Genomic DNA, 27790 nt, shown 5'->3' on the forward strand with positions numbered 1-27790 from the left:
CAAAGCTGCTTCCACATTTTAGGTCTTTTGTTAGAGCAGTCTTCCTCTCTCCAAGACCAAATTCTTTCTTAGTTTTCTAATGCTGCTATAACTGAAATACCACCAGCAGGTATCTTTAGCAAACAGAACGTATTTTCTCACAGTGTAAGAGGCTAGCAGTCAGATTTCAGGGCACTGGTTGTAGGGGAAGGCTCTCTATTTCCACTCTAAAGGAAGGTCCATCATGTAGTTTATGTTTTTCCCATCTGCTTGCTTGCGTAATCTACTCTTAGATCTCAAGAGTTGTAAGACATACCCTATACTAACACTGCCACACTGACATAACAAAGAAACCAGCTCCCAAGTGGAGTTATAATCACAGCACTAGGGCTCTGTATAGGTATGTTGTTGTGAAGTGCATTTGAGTCACTTCTGGCTTATCACGACCCTGTATAGGTTTTCCGAGGAGCAGTTGGTGGGTTTGAACTGCTGGCTTTGTGGTTCGCAGTCTAGTGCTGATCCACAGCGCCACACCAAAGTCCCTTTACAGGTATTTGTTGTTGTTAAGTGCTGTCGAGTTGATCCCAACGCATAGCGACCCTGTATAGGGTTTCCAAGGAGCACCTGGTGAGCTTGAACCACCGACCTTGCAGTTCAAATGACTTTGCAGTCTGATGCATTAGTCCACAGCACCACACCAGGACTCCTTTACAGGTATAGGGGTTAAGATTTACAGCCCATATTTAGGAGGATGGAAGGTGGACACAGTTCAACCCATAACAGAAGGTAACCTTTGCATTTTACCCAGGAGCTCTGGTAGCGTAGTGGTTACAAATTGGGCTGCTAACCTCAAGGTCGGCAGTTCAAAACTACCAGCTGTTCCACAGGAGAAAGATGAGGCTTTCTGCTCCCATAAAGATTTACAGCCTTGGAAACCCTGTAGAGGGTTGCTATGAGTCGGAACCGACTCCACGACACATAACAACAACAACAACATCTCACAGCCACAATACTTCCAGGTTTCACTGTTCAAGCAGAGGCAAACACTTCTTTCTTTGCTTTTTCTTAGCACACCTGAGACAGATGGTTCTTTCAAAGTGACTATACTAAGAAAAGAAAAGAGAAATAAATACAGGCGGCATGAGTCTGATTAGTCCTGTACAGGTCATTGATTCCACTGCTGTTTCCTAGCTCCAAAATATTTGTGGTCGTAATTTGTTTAAATTCTTACACTGTTGTTACTGTTGTTAAGTGCTGTAGAGTAGTGACCCTGTATAGGGTTTATGAAGAGCAGCTGGTAGGTTTGAATCTCTCACGTTTCAGCTCAAACTGACCTTGTGGTCCAGTGCATTATCCTGCAGCACCACACCAGGTATTTTGTCCAAATTCTCTACAGTAACTCTTGCCAAAAGATGGCTGCCTTTCATGGGAACTTTATCCAGATTTTGCCATTTAGTTATTACCTGATATCTAGCTGGAAGTCTTTATCCTCTTGCAAAACCTGAAAAATATTTTAGTCCTCACTTAACTAGCTAGTTGGCATGCAACTCTTCTTTCCAATTCAGTTGTATGTCACTCTATGCAGTCTTTTAAAAGTAGGTAGAAGTTAAACTTTTTGTTTAGATCATTAGAGGAACTGACTACTGTAATGAAAATCTGAAAAGTAATGATGCTGTGAATTGAATATTCATATATATAAGGAGCTCTGGTAGCGTAGCGGTTACGAATCGGGCTGTGAGCTGCAAGGTCAGCAGTTCGAAACTACCAGCATTCCGCGGGAGAAAGATGAGGCGGTCTGCTCCTGTAAAGATTTACAGCCTCAGAAACCCTGTGTAGGGTCGCTATGAGTCGAATCGACTCCATGGCACATAACAACAACAACAACAACAACATATGTGGTATACGTACAATATGTCTTTCTCCTAAAGCTCTTAATGTCTCAGTTGTTTTTCTGAAGTGAATGGATTCACACAGACACATTTGGATAAAAAATACTAGATGCTTAAGTAGGATAGGAGAACACAGGAAAAACAATACAACCTAAAAGGGAAAAAAAGTGTTCTCCAGAATTTGAGGCTCAATGTGTGTGTTTAAATTTTTTTAAATTTAAATTTGTGAGAAGGAAGAGATAAAGAGTATTAAAGGTAAGTGAACGTAAATGAGGTCAGTTGATGCGCTTAGGAACAGAGGCTGGAGGAAAATGATGACCACATTTTACTAGTATCTTTACACCCTGTGTGACCCACTGTGCTCTTTCTGGCCTGTTTGCATCCCTTCTCTGCCTCATTCATCTCATTGCTGGCTTCTCATTGTCTCCCTGGGCCTCAGCTGTATTTTACTAAATGACTAGGGAAGAGCTGTCTGGGAACTAGCTGTATATTGTCCTGGGTTGGTTTCAATATATGTCATAATAGTCCCTTCTCCATGAGAGAAACTGACTAGTGCTAGACAGTGCTCTTCTGTTAAAAGCTTTATTGTGATTGTCAAATGCTGTCTCCAGATGTCTTCGTTACCTAGTGCAACTATAACAGAAATACCAGAAGTGAATGGCTTTAACAAACAAATTGATTTCTTGTAGTTTAGGAGGCTAGAAGTCCAAATTCAGAGCGTTGACTAGAGAGGAAGGCTTTCTTTCTGTGTTGGCTTTGGAGGGAAGGTCCTTGTCTCTTCAGTTACTACTTCCTGGTTTCTTGGACATCTCCATGTGTCTTGGCATATATCTTACCCCATCTCTCCCATACTTGTTTAGTCTCCTTTTTATCTAGAGAGCCACTCAAGATACAGCCTACACTAATACTGTCTCAGTACCATAACAAAGACAACCCCTTCCCAAATGGGATTATCACCATTGACATAACACCATGTCACAGTGCTTCATATTTGTGGTATTCTTCCCTGGCCTACAGTTGAGTATATGCAATCTTGCCCACAGCTTCCATGGGACTAAATGAAGAGCAGAAGGAATTTCAGAAAGTGGCCTTTGATTTTGCTACCCGGGAGATGGCTCCCAACATGGCAGAGTGGGACCAGAAGGTAGGAATTTTACTTGTGGCAAATGTCTTATGCAATGATCCTTATCTCTTTATGGTTCTTCACTTTCTGACTCTGATTGTGACAGTCCTGGTTAAGAGGTGATTCCTTTCATAGAAGCCATCCTCATCGTCTTGTATCCCTTGTTTCCCCGCCATTTGAACAGGGTTTAGATTTACTTAAAGTCAAGGTGGCACTATATCCGAAACAAAACCCAACCCACTGCCATCTCCTCACAGAGTAGAACTGCTCCTTAGGGTTTCTGAAACTAAATTTTACAGGAACAGCTGGTAGGTTTAAACTGCCAGCCTCATAATTAGCAGCCCAATGCTTAATCCACGGAGCCACCAGAGTCCCTTTAGGAGCTCTATTGTTGTTGTTGTGTGCCTTTGATTTGGTTTCAACTCATAACGATTCTGCATAGGATTTCCAAGAGCAGCTAGTGAGTTTGAACTGCTGACCTCGTGGTTACCAATCCAGTGCTTATCCTCCAGTGCCACACAAGTAGCTCTACAGATAATTTTAAAAAAGCTTTTCAATACTAGAAAATCAGTACTGTACCTATAGAACACATTTTAACTGACACCATTATAATGACAAATAAGTACATTAAAAGGATTACTGTTATTATTGTTAGGTGCTAAGGATTTGATTCTGAGTCACATGCTCTCAAATGCAAACATCCTAAATCCCCTTCATGCACCTTCCTAAAAAAACTCCATCTGTGGATTTCATCGCAGTAACTTCATTAATGGATCAGTAATTAACTCCATTAGTTGCTGATGAACCTGTTGTCTTTTGTTTATAGGAGCTGTTCCCAGTGGATGCGATGCGTAAAGCAGCCCAGCTAGGCTTTGGGGGGGTCTACGTACAAACAGATGTAGGTGGGTCTGGACTGTCACGACTTGATACCTCTGTCATCTTTGAAGCCTTGGCTACAGGCTGTACCAGCACCACAGCCTACATAAGCATCCACAAGTGAGTGCCCAAGCCTAGAGAGCATGATGAAGTGCTCATATGTTGATTGTGAACTTTGAGATTCATAAGGAAAAGATGTATCTTTTTAGGCTGCTGCTCCCTGTCAGACGAAGTTATCTTCTTATTCACTGCTTAGAAAATTGGTTTGCTAGGTTTTTTTCCAGATCCTAGATTGAGCCGATACCAGACTTCCCATAGAATGATCAGGGCACTGTTAGGTTTTTCCTTCACCCAGAGATGAAACCTCCAGTAACAAAGTATATATAAACTCACAGTTGAGGAACTCATGCAAACTAGTTGAAATAGCATCTATATTGAGGTGAGAAATTCCTTGCCCCTAGTTATATCTGGGTGGCATTGGTTCCTGAAATATGTTTTAATTGTGTATTTCCCTTTGAATTTAAATCTTCTTAATTATGATTCGTTTCCCGTCTCACTTTTGTCTGCTTCACTCTGCTGCCTGTTGTTTTCTTTTTCTCAAAATTTCATTCCTGTCCCATCTTCATTACTGGCAATCCTCCTTGCTCCGTATTGGTGTACCTGTTAGCATGTGCGTCTGGATGATTGACACATTTGGAAATGAGGAGCAGAGGCACACATTCTGCCCACCACTCTGCACCATGGAGAAATTTGCTTCCTACTGCCTCACTGAACCAGGTGGGTGTACCATTTCCTAGGCCAGGGCTAGTGGGGAGAGAAGTGTGACAATAGGAGTTCTTTGTTAGCCTACTGACAACATCTGACCATCGCTTATGGAAAAGTTGGTCTTGGGGTAACAGACTATATGGCCTGGATAGCAATACTTAGGCTTCTGGCCAGGGTCTCTGCCAGCTCCCTGCAAGCTATCATGCTCAGAGATGGGAAGTGGTCTGATTGATACAAGCAGTTTCCACTGCATACAAGGCATTCCATTGTCACTCTGGACCTTAAACTACCAAGCTAAACCATTTATATGGGGATATTTCCCTGGAAAAAGGATGGAATGAGGGCTCCCTTGACTTCATTGACTTTTCTGCCCCTTTGTTTCTCTGCCTCAGAAAGTGGAAGTGATGCTGCATCCCTTTTGACCTCAGCTAAACGACAAGGAGATCATTACATCCTTAATGGCTCTAAGGTACCACAGTATACTGTATTCTCCTCCCAGAACTTCTGAGTTGCTCCTGTCTCTCCCCAGAAGTTCCTGGACTCCTTGACTTCTGTGACTTAACATTCTCATAGGAATTTTACATGATGGAATGGAATACCTGACCCATTTCTCTTTATTTTCCTGCTCTGTTTCTCTCTTTTGATCTGATTCCAGATAATTGCTTTCAAATTGTGTCTGTCCTTTTTATACACTCATCAAGTAGATCCTTAATTCCCTAGAGTCACTGTAGCTACTTTTCTCCCTTCTCACTTTGTCTGTGTTTTATATCTCTTAGTATCCTGTTGTTGGGGGACCACAATGGCTCCAAAAACTCAAGTGTCTCTTGAATTTTGTGTACTCTGTTTCCAACCCAATAGGCCTTCATTAGTGGTGGTGGTGAGTCGGACATCTATGTGGTCATGTGCCGAACTGGAGGGCCAGGTCCCAAAGGCATCTCCTGCATAGTTGTTGAGAAGGGGACCCCTGGCCTCAGCTTTGGAAAGAAGGAGAAAAAGGTGAGTGGCTATTAGATAGGAAACATTTTGAGTTATGAGACTCTGCCATCTGCCAGACCAGCCCCGGCCCTGTTCTAGGAAATAGGCTCTCACATTTGCTAACATGTCTTTGAGGTCATTCCTTCTAGTAGGATTTTCAACAGGAGAATTTCAAATAGAATTATTGTTGTTTCGTACTGTGAGTCAGTTTCAACTCATAGCAAACTTTAAAGGCTTTAAATCTTTTTGTGAGAACAGAAAGCCTCGTTCTTTCTCCTGCAGAGTTGTTGGTGGACTCGAACCACTGACCTTGTGATTCACAGTCCAGTGCTTACCATGTGGAGCCGCCACATTCCAATAAAATGAGATAGAGCACTATTAAACACAAGGCCATGGGAAAGTGGCCGAGTTTGCCAATCATTTCCATAAGCAAACTGTTGCTTCATTTTGAGGTATTTCTTTGCCATCTCCATTTCTTCTGCTTTTGGCCTATGTCTCTTACCAGCTTATTTTGGTGCTCTTTGTTATTTTAGGAATAGGAACAGAAGATCTAGTGTTGACTAGAAGTCTCACGAATGAAAAGCATGTGAACCATTCTTAAAATTGGTGGCTATTTCATTAATAAAAGAGTGGCAGTGTTTTCATAGATACTTTGAGAAGTAAAATAGCCTGAGTTTAAGAAATTCTGTAACCAGCCCATGAACCGTAGAACAGTAGAACCATGAACTATAGTTGGTTAAATGGGTGAGACCTGTTCAGATTTTTTAGGTCTGATGATGTAACAGTGAATTACCTCCAGTTTGTACTGTTATAGTTAAGACTTTTGAAGAGATGTCAATAATGAAATGTCCCCTAAATATACTTCTCACACAGCTCCTAGGGTTTTAACAGTTTCATGCAGAGGCATGAACCTTCCTGACCCTTTGGTAACTGCCAAGGAATCGTGTTAGTGCGCCTTACACTTTTTTATCTTTAATCATATTAGGTATTTACTAAATACCACTATGTTCAAGGCAATATGCTTAATCCTGAAGGTTTACAAAATTATGTCACTCTTAGATGTGTTTGAGATCCTAAGATATATTGTTTTATGTAATCTATTTGGGGTTATCAGATACATATGGATTTATAGAGACTGACTCATAGTTTTACAGAATCAGGTTATACTGGCTCAGGTATTTGTAGTTGTATTTGTAAAGGTAGTGTTGATTGTTTGAGCTTACATAGATAGTATCTACCTCAATATGTTTGGTATATGTTGGCAGGATGCCAAAGTGAACACATTTAGTGTCTGTAGCAATATTGTAAATAAGTTGCGTAAGCTACAAGAACAAGAAAGATCTATAGATTGGTATTGGTTCTGGTTCTGCTGCTGATCCTCTGCCACCCCTCTGGTGTCACAGCTTTCTGTCCCTAGGTTGAGGAAGTTCAATAAGCAGGGATCTCTGGGTCCAGCAAACACACTTCCCTCCTGAATCTTCTTCTTTGGTGGTAGTGAAATTCCCCATTCCTGCTTCTGAGAGAACTCACTTTTAACACAGCAGGAAGGTAACATTGAGCAGTCCCTTCATTGCATTTCCAAATGTTTACAATAACAATCCTGTTAGCAGTCATTCACAAATGAATCATATATCCATCAACTTCTGACCCAAACCTATCAGGAATAAGGTGTTTGTGGGAGTTTACAAAGCCTATGGGCTAGAAGATATATTAAATAATTCACTATACCAGAATACCCTAAAGACTGAAAAGCCTAGCCTCAAACACAGACTTGTATACCACTGCTTACTACAGCACTATTCACAATAGTAAAAGGTGGAAACAAATGCCCATTAACAGATGAATGTATAAGCAAACTATGGTACTTAGATGCAATGGAATGCTGCTCAGCCACTGAAAGAAATGGAGTCGATACATGCTATAAGATGGATGGAGTTTAAAGACATTATGCTGAGTGAAATAAGGCAATCATAAAAGGACAAATATTGTATGACTTCTTTTATATAAAAAGAGAAGAAAAGGCAAATGTATAGAGACTAAGTTTATTCATGGTTACTAGGGGTAGAAGCCAGGATGGTCAAACTTTACCTCTCATACTTCAGACATATCATCAGGAGAGACCAGTCCCTGGAGAAGGATATCATGTGGAGGGTCAGCAAAAAAGAGTAAGACTCCCAGTGAGATGGATTGACACAGTGACAGCATCAGTGGGCTTAAGCATAGCAGTGATTGTGAGGTGGGCCCAGGACTGGGCAGTGTTTCGTTCTGTTGTGAATAAGATCACTATGAGTCGGTTCCAACTTGATGGCACCTAACAACAATGGGTGGAAGGGAGAGGGAAAAGGAGTTTAACAGGGATGAAAAAAATTGCAGTAAGGGTAAGGTTACACAGACAGTTACTGTCATTGATGTCACAAAGTTTTGCACTTTTAAAAAGTTGAATTGTCATAAGTTGTGTGATAATATTTGTAATGACATAAACAAAGAGTAGCTGTTGAGGCTGCTTATATATAAACGAACACCTTAAGGGATTTGGTTACTTGGTTTGGAGGTTTAAGATTATGGTTTCATGGGGTATCCCAGCTTATTGGACTAACATCAAGTTTTGTGTGTCTGTTCTACCTCCAATTCATTGCGTAGTTCCTGGGTTACAGCTTACAAGTAGTCATCCAAGGCACACCAATTGCTCTTTATTTGCCTGGGCCAACAGAAGAAGTAGGAAAGTGAGGGATGTTGGCACCAACTCACAGTGACCCTGCATAAGATTTTCAAGGAGCGATTGGTGGGTTTACTAGTTAAGCTACACTAGTATTTGGTTTCAAGAAGACTTAGAGGATGGTTTTGGTTTAAGGTGTGGACTGTCTCAGGGCAGTAATTTCAGGGATTCATTCATCCTTCATGGCTCCTGAAAGTCTGCAGTCTATGAGAATTTGAAATTCTATTTTACATTTTCCTCTTTTCATAAGTATTCTATAGAATCTTTGATCAAAATGGTCATTATTGGTATATAGGCACCATCTAGTTATGGTGTCATGGCAAAGGAGATAGTTGTTCATGGAGGCGATTTTACACGTATTTCATTTCTTCCTTTTATTCCTCACTTTAGAGCCCTAGTATTGCCCATAGAATAAACACTGAACTGCTAACTGCAAACACTAATCAAAAGAGGAAAATGCAAAACAGAGTTTCAAATTCTATGACTACACTTACGGAAGGTGATGAACTCCTGAAATTATTGCTCTGAGATAAATCAAAAGTTAAATAAAAAATATCCTCTGAATTCTCTCTCTCTCTCTCTTTTTTAACTGTTTATTATGAATTGAGTGAAGGGTTACAGACAAGCTCATCAGTTTTACATTCAACAAATCATTTTGTTTCATCTCAGTGATTATAGTCTTCTCCCTGGAACAACAGTTATCCCCATTTCCTTCCTGCGGTTCCTATTTCCAGTCTACCTTCCCATCCCTTCTCAATTTTGTCCTTAAGTTAATGTTGCCCTTCTGATTTTGACTATTGACCATTATTCCATGATGAGCATATCTTACTAGTGTTTTTGTCCCCCTAGATACTTATATACCTATTGCTTAATTGAAAATTGGGCTCCAAGGGTGAGTTCCTTTCAAGACATGAATCGTGGTTGAGAGTCATAGTCTCAGGTTCCTCCAATCTCTTTCTGACCAGTAAGCCAATCTTTTTTTATTTTTCATTAAATTTTTGAGTTTTGTTCCACATGTTCTCCCTATCCAGGACCTTCTAATGTGATCCCTTTCAGAGAAGTTGGCAGTGGTAGCTGGGCACCATCTAGTTCTTGTCTCAGAGTCATGGAGACTGATGTTCACATGTTTCATTAGTCTGCTAGGCTAACTGATTCCAAGCATCTTCAATTCTCATTGCTCTTCTGCACATGGAAAAACCAATAGCTGCTTTTAAGATCTCAGATGCTACTCACCAAAGTATAATGTAGAACATTGTCCTTGAGGACTATGTTACGCCAATTGACCATGGTATCTCCTGAGAATATGGTCCTGAGCCCCCAGGCCCAGCAACTCATTGCCTTAAGATGTTTGATAATATCTAAGAAGTTTTCGTCATTTTGCCAGCTGTATCTTCCACCACAGGAGTCCTGGTGTGTCAGACTGCAAAGTTGTTTGAACTGCAATGTCAGTGGTTCAAGCTCACCAGCTGCTCCTTAGAAACTCTATACAGGGTCGCTATGGGTCAGAATCGACTCGACGGCACTGAACAACAAGAATGTTCTACCACATTCATAGTTGTGTTTGCAGCAAAGGTAAATACCCATGTACAGATATCCTCTTTCAACCTGGTACATATTTTGTAAGTATTCCTCCAGTCTTCCTCCCATACCAGTTCAGCCTGTGTATCTGTCCATGTATCTAACCACAGAACACTGTTGTCCCAAGGTTGTATGGTGATGGTGGTTATGTGCCATGGGGTAGTTTCTGACTCATAGCAACCCTGTACAGGGTTTCCAAGGCTATAAATCTTTACCGGAGCAGAAAGCCTCATCTTTCGCCCATGGAACAGCTGGCAGTTTCAAACTTTTGACCCTGAGGTTAGCAGCTTGTTTCATAACCACAACGCTACCAGAGCTCCTGGTAAGGTTGTATATATAGCACTATTTACTTCAATTCCCTTTAGCCCTTGCCTAACTACCTGTGTTCTCACCTGTCTTCATCATTCTTCTGCCAGTCTCCCTCATGTATATTTTCCTCCCTGTCATCTGAGTTAACATGTATTTACACTCTAGCCAGTGAATTACTGTCTCTTCCCTCTTACCCCTAGTAGCCATCAAAGAATGTTTTCTTTAGCATAAAAACCATCTCTTCATGATTTTCCCTTTTCTTAATTTGACATCAATCATTTCTTCCCTAGTTTAAAACAGTCTGTTTTATCTTGAAATCTACTTGACTTCTTTATCATTTGGAAGTTCTGTAACTGTACTTTTTGTACTATAAAACTCTTTTTGTTTTATAGTTGGCCTCATTATAAATTGATACCTCTGACTCCCCATTTTCAGTTTTGTAGGTTTGTCTTACTTTGTTGTTGTTGTTAAGGCTGCCAAGTCGGTTCTGACTTGTAGCGATCCTTTATAGGGTTTCCAAGGAGCAGTTGGTGAGTTTGAACCGCCGACCTTGTGGTTCTAACTGACCTTGCAGTTCAGTGCTTTATCCCACAGTGCCACAAGGACTCCATTTGGATATTTCTGTGTCTGAATTGAATTCTGGGTATTGCTGTATATGTCATTCTCTGGTTGCTGTCTATCTACGGGTTTTGGTTCTCAGTCCAAATGATTCCCTTTAGTATTTCTTGTAAAATTGGTCTGAGTATTACAGATTCCTTTAATTTCTGTTTATCCGGAAATGTTCTAATTTCACTGTCATATTTAAGGGGTAGTTTTCTGGGTGTATGATTCTTGGTCGGCAATTTTGTTTTCTTTCAGAGTTTTGTATATGTCTCCCCATTGCATTCTTGATTTCATGGCCTCTGTTGAGAAATCAGATCTTAATCTTATTGATTCTCCTTTGTAGGTAGCTTTTATTTGTTCTGAACTGCTCTAAGGATTCTTTCCTTGTCTTTGATTTTGATGAGTTTAATCATATATCTTGGTGATTTTCTTTTGCAGGTCTATCCTTTTTGGGGTTCATTCAGCTTCTTTTTTTATTTCTTTCTAGGCTTTTATTGTGAGTTGAGTGAAGGTTTATAGACAAGATTATCAGTTTTACGTTCAATGAATCATACACTTTGTTTCATCTCAATGACTGCGATTCCTTCCATGCAACAATAGTTGCCCTGCTTATTTCCTGTGGTTACCCATGTACAAATATCCTCTTTTAAACTCTTATATTTGTGGAATATATATGTTGTTGTTGTTAAGTGCTGTTGAATCGGTTCTGACCCATAGTGACCCTGTATAGGGTTTCCAAGAAGCAGCTGGTGGGTTTGAACCACTGACCTCGTGCATTATCCAGCACATTATCCTATAGTACCACACCAGGATGCCTGTATATAATATATCCCATTCTTCCTCCCATACCCGTTCAGCCTGTATCTCTGTCCATGTATCTACCCATAGAACGTTGTTCCAATTTTGTGTATATATCACTGTTTTCAGCTATTCCATCTAGCCTTTGCCTTGAATACCTCCATATGTCTTCATCTATCTTCATCATTCTTCTTTCAACCTCCCTCTTCTTATATACTGCCCACCCCAATCATCCAAGTTATTCATTCAGCTTCTTGAATGTTTATCTTCTCGTCATTCATGATGTTAGGGAAATTTTCTTCCAACAGCTAGTAGACTACCTTTTCTATGCTTTTCTTTGTTTCTTCCTGTTCTGGAATTCCTATCACCCATAAGTTGTTATTCCTCTTCATATTGTCCCACATGCGTCTAGGCTTTCTTCAGATTTTTTCATTCTTTTTTCTGATTGTTCTTCTAGCTTACTATTACTGACAGACTTACTAGTATTGGCAGATTATCAAGCTCACTAATTAAAACTCCATTGATTCAAATCTACTCTTTTGTCCTTTTGATGTATTGTGCATTTCCGAGATCTTAGTATTAATCTTCTGGCTCTCTATTTTCCGGTTTTGTATTGTCTCCAATTCTTTATCTATTTTGTTTGCTCCTGTAGTGCTTTCCTTAATTCTTCCTTGTTTTCGTTGACATTTCTGTCAATAATGTGGAGTTACCTAAATATCATTCTCTTGAACGGTTTTCAGGTAGTTCCAAATCACTCATCAGAAACATTTTCTAGTTCTGCCTCTTAGTCACTTGTTTGAACTACTCTGTGTTCTTTCTTCGTGTGAACAGAATTAGCTTGGTGGGTATGATTAGGGTATAAGCTAGTGCACTTTTCCCTTCTTGCTGTTCATGTAGCTCAGTGTAGGATGAATTTGGCTGATATTGGTTGTTGTTTTTGATCCAGTGTATATCAGCTGGTGTTGGCTCTTGTCTGGTGTGTGAGGCTGTAGAGAGCATGGTTATGGCTGGGCACTATGGATATGGTTGCTGTCTTCTGTTGGATGAGGCAAGAAGAGAAAACACCCCCAAGAGAAAAACAGACAAGCAAAGAGCAGCAAAAACAGAAAATTTCAAGGAAAAAAAAAAAAAGCAACAGCTAGGAAAAGAATTAGAAAAACAAATAGAAAAGCAGAAGAGGAAAATAGAAAAAGAAAAGCAAGTAAATAAAAAAAAAAGAAAAAAACTAAACATAATTAGGGAGAGGAATGAGTAAACGAGAAAAAGACTGGAGAGTAGTAAGGAAAATAAAGAGAAAAAAAATGGAAACAGCAGCAGTTGGGGAACGATGCAGAAAAAGTGAAAGCAGAGGTTGAAAGGATAGAAAGCAAGAGTGAGAAAGAAGAGGAAGAAAGAATAAACAAAAAGAATGAAAGGAAAAAACTAGGACAAGTGCCACATGCAGGGAGGATATAATTTGGGGGTCGCCTGCCAGCCAAGGACCTCATGTCATGGGAGGACAAGACCCATGAGACTGTAATACCCTGAACCCTAGGTGGAGTTCCTGTAGGGCAAGGTGTTCTCTGTTCTGAGTACCCAATCCAGAAGTAGTTCTTGCAGCTTCCAAAGCAGTTGGTGGATTAGGGTATTTCTGTCCCAGAGGGCAGCTGAGGGTGAGAGGTCCTGCAAGTCCAGGGCTTGTCAGAACCAGCTCTTCTGCTGTTTCCCCACTTCTAGTTCAGGGCTTGACAGAACCAGCTTCGCTGCAAGTTCCTCACTCCTTTCGATGTGGCTCCAACTGCCAAAAGAGCAGAAACTTCACTCAGAGTGTATACAGGTGGGGGCCAGCCATACTAAGCCACCAGAGTAATGTGGGGTACAAGAAAAAATGTTGTATCTTTCCATCAGTAAGCAATATGCCTCTGCATCACCTAGTACCCTCTTAACTTTCAAAGTCACTCATGAAAGTGCTGAGTCTGCCTAGCTGGCACAAATCAGTAGTCTCTCCGCCCACACACACACAGCTGTTCAGCTGCTTCTTCTAGTGAGGTTTAGTCCAGGGCTAGCCAGGGCCTACTCTGCAGATTTGGAGCAGAGCCCACCAAGTGGGTTTAATACATATAATTTCCTCCTCCTTTTGTGGAGCTCATGACTGTGGCACTCTCCCTACGTGTGGCTCTGACTGCTGCTCGAAGAGCTGGAGCTTCTCTGGGGGTGTACGTGGGTGGAAGTCACTAGAAGTCAGAACCAATTCAACAGCACTTTAACAACAACAGCATGGGCTACTGAAACAATAAAACATCTGTCTTGGAAGAAGTAGAGTTAAGGAAAAAGGGAAAGGACCCCCAAAGGAAATGGATTGAAGCAGTGGCTAAAATAGTGAGTTCAAACATAGCGACAATTGTGAGGATGATGCAAGACCAGAAGGTGTTTCATTCTTGTGTGTATAAGGTCACAGTGAGTCAAAGCTGACAAGAGGTAGAGGGGACCATCAGTTCTCCAGGGACTCTGATAAGCTTAGGGGAGGAATTCGCTACCTGGGAGAGGAAGGAATGTTTTCACAGTAAGGTATTAGAGGGCAGACAGTACAAAGTAGCTTTATTTGTGTCTTTTATACTATGAATTTTCATTAGATAGTATTATGAATTTTAAAAGTAGATATTTTAAATTCAATTTCATTCTTGCTTTCAGGTATTTATATTCTAGTTACAGAGATTTAAGTACACAGACAGCCGCTGTAAAGTAACTGAAAGTTTCCAGACTTAGGCTATGGGAGCAAAAAGTAAACAAGGTCAGTGATAGTTCAAGTGACTGGTAAGACTTTTAGAAGTTTCATTTAAGCTGAACTTTAATGGAGACTAGGGTTTCTCAGTGGAGAGAGCTGACCAAGTGAAAGTGTGAGTTTTTAAAAAAAATCTAAAGGTACAGTGCTTAGAGATTACAGGTGACTTAATATCAAAGAAGGCGGATAATGAAAGATTAGGCCAACTTTTGGAAAATCTTAAGTAAAAGGCATGTTGCTGTTGTTGTTGTTAAGTGCCGTCGAGTTGGTTTTGAGTCATAGCAACCCTGTGTAAGTTTTTGTGCGTGAATTTAGTGAAAGTTTTGCAGACAAGATCATCAGTTTTACATTCAACATATATACTTTGTTTCTTCTCAAAGACTGCAATCCCTTCCATGCAACAACAGTTGTCTTTCTTCCTCCCTGTGGTTTCCTATATACAAATATCATTTTTGAAACTCATATACTTTTAGGATATATATAGGAAATATATATATATATATTTCCTACTTTTCCTTCAGCCTATGCCTCTGTCCACATATCTACATACAGAACAATCCAGTGATATATACATAGCCTTGGAACCACAGTGTTAGATTTGTCAATGGTTTGTCAGATTCTTGTCTTGTTGATTCTTTCAATTGCTTTTCTGCTTTCTAATTCATTTATTTCTGTTCTAGTCTTTATTATTTCATTTTTTTCTGGTGACTGTAGACTTACTCTGCTAGTCTTTTTCTAATTGCTGGAGATGATGTGTTAATGTGTTGATTTTGGTTCTTTTTTCTTTTTGGATGTGTGCAATTATAAATCGTCCTCCAAGCACTGCTTTTACTGTCTTCTGAAGGTTTTGGTATGTTGTATTTTCTTTCTCATTTGAGTCAAGGATTTTTTTAATTTGCTCTATTACCCAGTAGCTTTTCAGCAGGTATTACTCAATTTCCATGTGTTTGATTTACTCACCAGCCACTCCTTAGAAACTCTATACAGGGTCCCTATGAGTTGGAACGGACTCAGTGGCATTTAACAATAAACAACAACAAGGGAAGTGGGAGATTTTACAAAGTCTAGTGATTTTCAATATCTGCCTCACCGAACCTTAAATTTCTTAGGAAGTCTTGGAGTCCCTAGAATAGAAGATGAAGGGGGTCAAGTAACGGGGGACTTTTATTTAGTAAGGGGACATCTGAGTAAGAAAGAAGAGGCTCTACTGCCTTTCTAGCCCAACTCCCTTATTTCTCGTAAGGGAGGTATTAGACCACGAAGAAGTCTAATGGTTTTTTCAAAGATGAAAAGTAACAGCTAGTTAGTTTTATAACATGGCTACATCTTAGATGTTCAAAGTTTTCTCTGAGTTCATGACTGGGAAATCAGTGATGTCCTGGTAAGCCAGCTCTGTGAAAAACTAAATTCCTCACTTTGGTGTTTACCTATTTCTGTGAGATAAATATTCCTATCATGGCTGATTTTGTACCAAGTTCAGAAGAAATATGTATAATCTACTCTTGTGAACTGGTGCCTGTACATCACTGAATCCCCGCAGCTAAATGCAAGATCTGGTGTTGCCAGTGTATTATTCCTCCCATATAAGTATAAAATCTTGTGTGGTGCTGTTGAGTAAAGCACTGGACTGCAAGGTCGGTTTGAACCATAAGGTTGGTGGTTCAAACACACCAGCTGCTTCTTGGAAACCCTGTACGGCGTTGCTATGAGTCAGAATTGACTGGAGAATACTTAACAACAACCACCACAACCACAAAGTATTTTTAAAGTAGCCTTGGTGACACAGTGGTTAAAAGCACTCAACTGATACCTGAAAGGTCAGTGGTTCAAATCTACCATCTGCACTGAGAGAATGATGTTGCAATCTATATCCATAAATATTTGCAGCCTTAGAGACCTATGGAGAGTTCTGTTGTGCTCTACAGGACTGCTGTGATTCAGAATCTACTCAGCACAGTGGAGGTGAGTAGTGTTTAGAAAGGGTAATGTGACTATTGTTATTAAGACTTTTAGAAATAAGCTTCTCTAAATAATCCTTATTTTGTACATGGTATTAAAAAAGCATGTACTCATAGGCTTTAAAAATGAGGACATACCTTATTCTAATCCTAAAAGAGACTGTGAACAGTATTGGGGATAGGTTTGTAAAGGATTGGTGGTGGTGGTTGGTCGTTGTATGCTACTGAGCCAGTTCCGACTCACAGCAACCCTGTACAGGGTTTCCAAGGCTGTAAATCTTTATGGAAGCAGAAAGGTTCATCTTTCTCCCGCAGAGTGACTGGTAGATATAAACTTCTGACCTTGTGTTAGTAGCCCAGTTTGTAATCCATTACATTACCAGGGCATACCTCGTATTAGAAAGTGATTCTTTTAATGTGTTTAAAATTTTTTTGCTTGAAAGTTGAGTTCCATCAGGTTCTGCATCTTGCAGAGCCACTGATGGGTTTTGAACTACTGACCTTTTAGTTTTCAGCAAGGTGCTTAACCACTGCACCAGCAGAGCTCCTTATGAGAATTGACAAGACTTTAAATCTAAACTTACTTTTCCTCATATTTGAGTTTTCAAGGGTCTAAGTCCCAGGGTAATGGAACCTGTACTTCACAGGCTCTGCACCAGAGAACGCTGCCCTGAGGGGTGAATAATTGGGCAGCCAGACAGTCCCTGATTTTTGCCAGGTCGGGTGGAACTCCCAGCCAACTCGAGCTGTGATCTTTGAAGACTGTGCTGTCCCCGTGACAAACAGAATTGGGAATGAGGGACAAGGCTTCCTGATAGCCATGAAAGGACTGAACGGAGGAAGAATCAATGTTGGTGAGAACATGGAGCGAGGGTGAGCTGGAAGTAATGGGAGAGGACTTGTTGCATTATCTCCTGCTCCAATGAAATGTCGGCTCTCTTCCTTTCTAGCCTCCTGCTCTCTGGGGGCTGCTCATGCTTCAGTTATTCTCACTCGAGACCACCTGAATGTTCGAAAGCAATTTGGAGAACCTTTGTCCAGTAACCAGGTAACTTCCCAAGTGTGTGTGCATTTGTTTTCCACTCTGTGGTCCATGAGATCTGTGGCCCACATTCTCTGGGTGAGGGAGACTGAACTCTTTGGTGGAGACCACTACACATCTTAGCCAGGATTTGCACTTTTCTGTTAAGACCCTCTTTTAAGATGGAAACATTAAAAAGGAGAGGGCAAGTGAAGTGGATTTAGAACTTACAAAGCAGCAAACTTTCTGTAGAGGAAGCAGGTGATTAAGGCTTTGAGTCACTTAAAAAAGATACCTAATTGGAGATTTTTTCATAGAGGGTCCCAGATTAGTGGTGGTCTAAGCTCCTTTTCCTTGTCGGTTCTCTTCTTTCTGTTGCTGCAGTATCTGCAGTTCAAATTGGCAGATATGGCAACAAGGCTGGTGGCCTCACGGCTCATGATCCGCAACGCAGCTGTGGCCCTAGAGGAGAATCGGGAGGATGCTGTGGCCCTGTGCTCCATGGCCAAACTCTTTGCTACAGATGAATGCTTTGCTGTGAGTGACAATGCCCCTACTCTCCTGGGATGGGTGTGAGCAGCCCTAGAGCGAAGGATGTTGAAAGGCATAAATTAACTTTGGAATTCAGCAAAGTAACCCATTAGAGGCCTGCATGAGAGCTCTCCTAACTGGCTTTTTGACCTGCTTCATGCCATTATACAGAGTCTTGTTGTGGCGCTATGGGCTAAGCGCTGGACTGCAAAGTTGGTTTGAACTGCAAGGTCGGCGGTTCAAGCTCACCAACCACTCCTTGGAAACCCTATACAGGTCCACTATGGGTTGGAACCAACTAGACAGCACTGAACAACAACAATGCCATTATACAGTTCATTCTGTTACTGCTGTTTGGCACTAGATAAAACACTACCTCTGGAAGATTTGGAGCAGTCCATTGCCAATTGTGCAAATTAAAATGTCAGGAGTCATTCCCAAGCTAAGGCTACTGTGCCACTAGATGGCACCTTAGAACCTGTCTATTGAACCCAAGATTGTGGCCACTCTTCCTCAGCAAAAGATCAACACGGAAAGAGTTTGAGTTGTGTGTGTGGGCGAGCTTTACTTACTGGCTCTAAGCATGTCGACCATAGAGAATCTGTTGGCTTGGTTGTTTGTCTGTGGCTTGTTCTTCCTCTTATTAGTTTACAACAAGCCACTGGATTAGCGGGTGAGAGTGGGGAAAGATTGTCACTTCTTAACACAGTTTTAGAGGAATCAACAACATATAATCCCTGTCTTCCTACAGATCTGCAACCAGGCTCTACAGATGCATGGAGGATATGGCTACTTGAAAGACTATGCTGTTCAGCAGTATGTGCGAGATTCCAGGGTCCACCAAATCCTAGAAGGTGAAAGTCTCCAGAAGTCATTCTTGCCCTTTCAGAATGGTTATGGGATCAGTACCTTTCCCTCCCTGTCTGTCTCCATGCTGCTTGGTGTTCAGGGTTTCTCTAGACCTACCTGTCTCTGGGTTTCCTGGTTTCTTCTTTCCTTCCATTCCCTGACCCTGCTCGAGAAGTAGCATATTGGTACAACAGAAAGACCACCAGCCTGGGAGTCAGGAAGCCTTTATTAATAGGGGGCCTACAAAGAGAAGCCTGCTAGCCTTTCCTTGCCTCTCAAAGCAATTCTCAAACTTCAGCTTGCATCAGAATCTCCGGGAGGGCTTCTTCAACACTGGTTGCTAGAGCCCACCTGCAGAGTTTCTGATTCTGTAGGTCTTAGGTAGAGCCTGGGCATTTGCATCTGTTCCATGTTTCCAAATGAATCTGGTGCTGGGAATTATATTTTGAGACATACTGCTCTAGTGTTGTGTCTTAATTGCTGTTGTTGTTAAGTGCTGTTGAGTTGGTTCCGACTTATAGTGACCCTGTATAGGGATTCTGAGGATTGACTAGTGGGTTTGAACCACCAGCCTTGTGGTTAGCAGTCCAGTGCTTATCTTACAGTGCCACACCAGGTAAGTTTAGTCTACTGAAATCTCATTGCTAACGTATGTTTATGAGCTCGATTGCTGGTTCTCACATTAAATTTCCCATAGTCTCTTTTCTCCTATTACTCCTGGAAGTACTTCTCACCCAGACTTTATGAGTATGGGCAATTTCACTTTCATTCTAACTCAGTCTTTTGGTTAACCACTGACAGCCTTATGAATAGCAATGGAACATTTTCAGATATAGTGCCGGAAAATGAAAACATTATGAATAGCACCAGAATGTTGTCAGATATAGTGCCAGAAGATGAGCCCCTTGAGTTGGAAGTTACTCACACTCAAGATATAATTGGGGAAGAGCTGCTTCCTCAAAGTAGAGCTACCATGATGATGGGAATGGAGTACAACTTTTGGGACCATCATTAGCTGATGGGACACAACTCAGAATGAAGAGAAACAGCTGCAAACATCCATTAATAATCAGAACATGGACTGTATGAAGTATGAATCTGGAAAAACTGAAAGCTGTCAAATATGAAATATTGTTGTTAAGCACCATCGTATTAGCCCACAGTGCCACATGCTTCAGACTGCAAGCTAGTTTGAACTGCAGGGTCGGTGGTTCAAGCTTACCAGTCACTTCTTGGAAACCCTATACAGGGTCACTATGAGTTGGAACTGACTCATTGGCATTTAACACCAACAACAATATAATTGGAAAGGAGTCCTGGCATGGCACTGTAGGGTAAGCACTGGACTGCTAACCATAATAAACCCTATGTAGGGGCACTATGAGTTGGAACCAGCTCAATGACACTTAACAAAAACATAATGGGAAAAGCCATTCTTTTCTATTAATAACTCTTTTTAAGATGGCAATATTAAAAAGTATAGGGCACCCCCTGCACACACAGAGTAGACAGAGAGGAGCAACTTGGACATTGGATACCCAAATGGGGAGGGAAGGACTACAAAGGCAAGAAGTAACTGGCTTACAAGCTTTCAAGAGGGAACCTAGAGCTAGGGGGCATGGAGGAAGGCAGAATCACCAGTGAGTACTATCCAATCTGTCTAGGTGGAGCTGATGAAATGAAATACAGATGGGTAACGTGCGATACTGTAGTGAATAATGGTTATCAAGACGGCTTGTGAGTGTTGGAAATGCAAGGTAGATGTTTTGTAGCAAGGAAGAAAGCGATTATTTCTCCAGTCTATGAGCAGAGGTCTCTGGGACCACCAACGGATAAGAGCCGAGAAAGGGACCCCACCCAGAGAACCGGGGATGCCTGAGATGGAGACAGAGATGATGACATGGAGGGATGAAGTGGCTGGGGACTTTGGATCCAGAGAGTGAGAGGAACTGTGAACCGAAGACTGAGGGGAGAGTGGGGAGTGTAGAGAACGGGCTTCTAGGATATGCCCTTTGGTCGGAAGATGATGCATGGAGGGGATTGGAACCATGGCAATGTAATGATATATGATGGAATGAATGAATATGGAACTCAGGTTCTCTCATGTAAACTATCATATAACTCACAATAAAACATAAAAAAAAAAAAAAAAAGTATAGGGCAAGTGAAGTGGATTTAGAACTTACAAAGCAGCAAACTTTCTTTTACCTTCAGACCACACGTGCATCCTACACTTACAGAAAAATTGAGGACACTAACAACTTTATGAGGAGTGTGGTGGCTTTGTATGATAAGCAGTGGATTGCAAACCACAGTGTTGGCAGTTTGAGCCCACCAGCTGCTCCACGGGAAAAAAATGAGGCTTTCTACATCTGAAAAGGTTTAGTTTCAGACTGTGAGTTGGAATCGACTCTACGGTACTTAACAACAACAGCAGTTTGATGGAGTCCTAGTGTGATAAGCCCATATTTGCTGTAGGATAAGCCCTGGACTGCTAACCACAAGATTGATATGACTCAGAAACTCTATACTGTGAGTTGGTACTGACTTGATGGTACTTAACAACTACAACAATTTTATCAGTTTGTTTCATCTTGGACTTTGTACTGGATAAATCTGAAATTTTAGATTTGGTTTTATTTCAGATTATGTGATTACTCATTTCTCAGGGAGATTCAGATTTTTCTTTACATTAATTGTTATTCAGTATCATCGAGTTGATTCCAACTCATAGCAACCCTATATAGAATTTCTGAAGTTGTACATCTTTGCAGGCACAGAAGGCCTCATCTTTTTTCCCACAGAGCAAGTGGTGGACTTGAACTGCTGCCCTGTGGTTCACAGCCCAGTGCTTATTATTATAGAGTCATTGTACTTCCCTTTGTATTAATGGCCACTACTAAAAATAAGGAAGGCACTCTGGTAGCATAGTGGTTACGAGTCAAGCTGCCAACCTCAAGGTCAGCAATTCAAAACTACCAGCAGTTCCGCAGGAGAAAGATGAGGCATTCTGCTCCCGTAAAGATTTATAGCCTCGGAAACCCTGTTCAGGGTCACTATGAGTCGGAACTGATGACACGGTACTTAACAACAACAACAACTAAAAATAAGGAGTCCTGGTGTGGCACTGTGGGCTAATGAGTCAGACTGCAAATCTGTTTGAACTGCAAGGTCTGTGGTTCAAGCTCACCAGCTGCTCCTTGGAAACCCTATAGAGGATCACTATGGGTTGGGATTGACTCGAATGCACTTAACAACAACAACTAAAAATAAACCATTCTCCTCCTTTCAGGGAAAATCCTTTTGTTCTTTAAAAATTCCCTTTTTGGTAATCAAAGAAATGATGTGTTATTATTGATAACTTAAAGTATAGGGGGGGGGGGGGAATCATGTTTCCACATCTGGAATTAGTGGGTTTTTTGTATATTTTCTGTGTTTTTCAATGGTACATTTAAGAAAATTAGAATCATACTAAAGATACAGTTCTATATTCTGACTTTTACACTTTAATATAAGCATTTTACCATGTCAGGTGAGTTGTTTTGTTTTGTTTTTTATTGTTGTTTTAAGTAAAACAATACCTTATTTTCTTAACATTTTTGTGTATTTTAGACAGGTTTTTGATCATCTCATCCCTCTGGTAATAAAGACAGCAATCCTGATTTAAATCACAGCTATCCTGAATTGGGCTTGGCTCACCTGGTAGAGTTTAGAGAGCCCCCATTTACTGCTACTAAGTCTTTCACTCTTTTTCCCACTTACAGGTAGCAATGAAGTGATGAGGATGCTGATCTCTCGAAGCCTACTTCAAGAATAGTGCACAAAGTTGATATTCTGACTTGGCTTCATGTGCAGTAGGACTCAGTGTTGAATGGGTCCAAGTGGACATAATGTTACAGATGGCTCCTTGGTTGAAAGCTAGGCTTTTGTAGGGTGGGACCGTCACCGTATAGGTGGGCAATAACTTCTGCTTTAGGAGTGAAAACCAGCAGAATTCAAGGAGGAGTCCTGATGAGAAACAGCACAGAAGACATTGTTTTTTTAATGCCAGAAACACAACCTATGAAAAATCACCGTTAAACCCAAAGTCTTTTCTGGGAGCCACATTGTCTAGATTCGTCTGCATTTTGCTGGTTCGTGACATCTATCTTCCTATAGGTACTTTTGTTGAGAGCTTTTTGTAACTATTAAGCAACAGTGTGAAAATAGGGAAATACAGAAAAATGCACTCCTAATCTTGTTTTCTGTACTGTGACTTAAGATGTTTCTTTGGGTAACACTTCTTTTATAGTGCTCTTTTGAATATAAATCAAGATATAATCAGTATTTGGTGAACTGTTCTCCTTAGCTATGATGTAGGTTGTGTCTCCATTGGACTACTCAAAATCTAGGGGCTGGGGTTATTTGGAGCTTTCCATTTATATTATAATGTTACAGGAACAATAAAATCGATTTGAGTAATGATAGGAATATTTGTTCTTTTTCTTTTAAGAAATGTGGTAGAGGATTGACAGTCAGGGTTTCTGTAACTCTTCCTGATAAGTAAGTACTTAGAGTAAAGTTTTTCCTATCTGGATTTTTTTTTTTTTTTTGAGCTTGCTTCTCTTCTTACATGCAGGTACTCCCCCTCCTATGACAGCGTTTCATTCTGACAACTCTGCCCTAAATCGGTTCCAAGTCAAATACTTCCTTTTTGTTTTGTTTTTAGTGCCTACTGTATTACTTTCTTTTGTTTTGTTTTGAGTGCCTACTGTACAGCAGTGTTTTGAACAGTAGATTATAACAGTGAGTGCCTGAGAATGATAACATCAGCAATTTATTCACTGCAACATTGTTATGTAGCACATATTATGAAGATTTTTTTTTTAAAAAGTAAAGCAGGTGGGTCGAAAGTACAGTTTTTCATAACTCAAATACATTATTAAGTGAGGGTCTCTATATACCTGTACTTGTCCTGGTGTGGTGCTGTAGGATTAGCGCTAGACCACAAGGTTGGTTTGATAGTTCAAACTCACCATCTGCTCCTCAGAAACCTTATACAGAGTCACTATGAATCATAACCGACTCAACGGTATTTAATGACAACAATAACCACTATGCTGACAAAATCTACTCCTCTATATATTGTCTTCATTTCTACTAAAAGTTCATATTTTTAATTTCATGTTTTTAATTAAGCCTTTACAAGTATGTATCTTATTATTATGTTTGATTAAATATTTTGCTAAATTTTGGAATAATAATCAAAAACATCTTACCCAATCTGACTTCTAAAATGTATACACCTTTGTTTGTAATAGCTTTGCAAACTCAGCATTATTTATGATTTATAAAAATAGATTTAAAGTAATATTCAAAGATAGACTTTTTGGAGAGCCCTGTTATAAATGACCATTACATCCCCCCACCCTCTCATATCTATAAAGTTTAAAGATCTTTTTTTTCATAGGGGAATTAAGACAGGTATATTGTTGTTAAGTGCCATTCAGTCGGTTCTAACTCAAAACAACCCTGTATAGGGTTTCCAAGGAGCAGCTGGTGGGGTTGAACCACCACCTTGAGGTTCAAATTGATCTTGTGGTCCAGTGCTTATCCTACAGCACCACACCAGGACTCCAAGATAGGTGTAGTGCAAGGTAACCCAGTCTATAGGCTTAAAGAAGTGTAAGATTTTCCCACTGAACTTTAAAGTCTTCAGAGACTGATTCATCTCCTTATCCTTGGTGCCTTCCTGGCACATAGGAGAAACTCAGTGTTTATTGAGCAAACAGAAAGACTGAAGAAAGCTGTCATCACCAGTGAGATACTAATTGTAGCTATTGGCAAACCACATGCAGAAACAGGCGAGAAATGTCACCAGACATCTACTGCATGGACATGCAACAGCTTAGATGAAATCTCATGGAATTATGCTGAATGAAAAGGCAAACTTAAAAAGTCACAGCTGTGGTGCCATTTACATGGCATTCTTAAAATAAGGTATGATAGAGATGAAAACAGATTAGTGGTTGCCAGAAACTGGGAGTGGGGGTGGGATGGGTAGGAGTGCCTGAAAGAGCAGCCTGAGGGAGCCTTGTGGTGGTGGACAGTTCTGCATCTTGATTACAATACATCTTGAAGCAACAGATGGGATAAAATTTCCCAAAATTACACAAACCTCCATAGAAGTGCTTGTGTATTGCTCAGTGGCAGTTTCATGGGGTTGGTAAGTTACTGTCTGTTGATGGATGCTGCCAATGTCAGAGAAAGAGTGAGGAATTCATAAATTTCCTTGTGTATATTTTTAAACACTTTCTTGTGAATTTATAATTTTAAAAAAAAGTTAAAAATAAATCATGAACTTCTGGTTTTGGCAGCTGCAGAGCAGAGTCAGGTAGGACAGGCTCTGTGGGGGAGGGGCTGAAAACCCAGAGAAGCTGCTCTCACGGAACAGCACCAGAGCTCTGGATCTAGCATAATGTTCAGGGCATCAGTTTCCTGCAACCGCTAGTGGAAAAATCATGGTGTAAAGGAAAATATTGTGTAAAAAATTAGGAATTGGTCAAGACACGGGACTCCTTTGCGGTCATCCAACCCGGGTGGAGGTCAGAGAGCCAAGCTACAGCCAGACCAGCACAGGGAGCGGGCAGCACAGGGAACCAGCTCTAAAAGCAGTGCAGTGATGTTTGCAAAAGGAGGTGTGGGGGAGGAGGGGGAAAGTGTAGGAGGCGGGTTTCTGGGATATACCCTTTGGGTTGTTGATGATGCATGGAGGGGATTGGAACCATGGCCGTGAGATGATATACCATGGAATGAATGTAAAACTAAAGTTCTCCCATGTAAACTATCATATAATTTTCAATAAAACATTAAAAAAAAAAAAAAGTGTGGGGGGATTCTACACATTTTTCTTCCTCTTCCCTATTGTGCCTTCTTTGCCCAGCCCAGATGCCTTCAGGTGGGTGGGTGCGTACCCCCCAAAAAAGTCCAGCGTTGAGACCACAGCTTTCCGATGGCACAGAAACAAAAAACCCTATCAGTCCAAAGGCATATTCTTTGGCTGCTGCTTTTGACTTCTGCCTGTGGGTCCCATCCCTAAAGTTAACTTGTGTGAGACCCTTTACTCCTGATTATCCAGCAAGAAAAAAGCAGGTTTGGCCTGACAGACAAGCCATATGAACAATCTGTAAAGCCCTAACATAAAAAGATGCAACTATTTCAAGAATTACGCTGTGCACACGTAGATACCTAAATGACCTTCAGAGAGAAAAATAGTAGACAATCTTTCTCCCATTAACTTCTCAATATCTCTCTGTGCACCTCTACAGTGGTGACTAGAGGAGGGGCATGAGCAAGTAGACAACACCACCCACTACAGGATGCTTCTACGGTGCACACACACTGCCTGTATAGCAAGGCGACTGGCCAGTCAGCCACAGTTTTATTTTTGTTTCAAAGTGGTGGTTTTTGTCTCTGCTTTTATATTTCTTCTGCTTTTGGGCCTTTTGATTGCACATTTTTCCTGGAGGGGGGAGCTTTTTCTCCCTGCATTACCCAAGAAGAGTCAGCAATCATGGCCATATAGCCAAGCATACCTCATAATATTCCACCATTGAGACAAGAGCCGATAACAGCTGCTAAGCATTACATGCAAAAAGGAAAGCCTATCTCCTGATCATAGCCACCAGGAGACACACAGTAAGCTTAATAACACAGCAACAAACATCCATTTAAGCATTAAAAACCCACATAACTACTAGAAATGACTAACAAAACACAAAAGATCTCAAAACATGTCCAAAACCAGAAAACAGTAATGGAGACAAATGAGCTGGAGACAGACAAAGACTTTCCAGAAGAGGAAGAGCAGGCTTTGGATTTGCCTGAGAAGGAATTCAGAAGAATGGTATGGAAACAAATTCAAATGCTCCATAAAGGGGTGGAGGAAGACAAGGAAGAAATCAGGAAAGTACTACAGGAGCAATCAAACAAGATGGATATAGCATTGGAAACAATTCAAAACCTGCAAAAAAAGGTCCAGATGATTAATAATAAAATATCAGAAATGGACAATACACTGAAAATGGAAAGGAGCAGAACTGAAGAGATGGAAGCCAGAACAAGCAAGCTGAAAGACAAATCTCTCAATACTACTAAGATAGAAGATCAAGCAGAAAAAAGGATTAAAAAAAGTCTGAAGAGAGTTTAAGATTCATGCTGCATAACATGAAGATGAACGACTTAGGAATTACTGGCATTCTGCAACAGGAAGCATCAGAGAAGTCCACAGAGGAGATAGTTGAAGAGCTTCTGGAAGAAATTTTCCCTAACATCTTGAAAGATGAGAAGATAAACATTTAAGAAGCCAAACGTACCCCAGGAAAGATAGACCCCAAAAGAAAATCACCAGACATATAATAATCAAGCTCTCCAAAATCAAAGACAAGGAGAGAATCCTAAAAGCAGCCAAAGAAAGGAGAAATGTTACTTACAAAGGCAAGCAAATCAGATTAAGCTCTGACTATTCAGCAGAAACCATGCAGGCAAGAAGGCAATGGGGAGATAGATACAAAAGCCTAATAGAAAAAAACTGCCAACCAAGAATCGTGTATCCAGCAAAACTGTCAATCAAATATGATGGTACAATCAAAACCAGGATAAACAGAAGATAAGAGATTTTGTCAAAGCCAATCCAGCAGTTCCAAACATCCTAAAGGGAGTTCTTTGGACTGAAAACCAACAAGAACAGACAAAAACCATAGATTGACAGGTGTGGCAACACCACCTGAAACTCAGACGACAGATAGCAGAGTCCAGAACAAAACAAAATTACAGCAACAAATTCAATGGAGCTGGGAGGTCAACCAAAGATCAAAATAATAACAATGTCAAAGAAGGGGAAATATGTAGGAACAGAGATCCAGGTGGTGAGGAGGTCATGTAGATTAAAGGATAAAATTGTTTTTGTTGTTAAGTGCCATCGAGTCGGTTCTGACCCATAGCAACACTGTATAGGGATTCCGAGGAGCAGCTGCTGAGTTTGAGCCGCCAACCTTGTAGTTCAAATGGCTTTGCAGTCT

General features: G+C 40.7%; 1 protein-coding gene across 1 annotated transcript; it reads left to right on the forward strand.

The window, feature by feature from the left end:
• Positions 1 to 1571: 1571 nt before the first annotated feature.
• ACAD8 (acyl-CoA dehydrogenase family, member 8) lies at positions 1572 to 22548 on the forward strand. Its single transcript, XM_006871008.1, has 11 exons — positions 1572 to 1605; positions 2912 to 3012; positions 3818 to 3987; positions 4535 to 4648; positions 5029 to 5101; positions 5491 to 5628; positions 17049 to 17184; positions 17281 to 17378; positions 17736 to 17888; positions 18634 to 18736; positions 22496 to 22548. Exons 2-11 carry the CDS (start codon positions 2917 to 2919, stop codon positions 22546 to 22548), a joined length of 1134 nt encoding a protein of 377 aa, XP_006871070.1. The 5' UTR covers positions 1572 to 1605; positions 2912 to 2916.
• Positions 22549 to 27790: the final 5242 nt, after the last annotated feature.

This window comes from Chrysochloris asiatica, unplaced genomic scaffold (genome assembly GCF_000296735.1).
Source record: "Chrysochloris asiatica unplaced genomic scaffold, ChrAsi1.0 scaffold00158, whole genome shotgun sequence".
Classification (NCBI taxonomy): Eukaryota; Metazoa; Chordata; class Mammalia; order Afrosoricida; family Chrysochloridae; genus Chrysochloris; species Chrysochloris asiatica.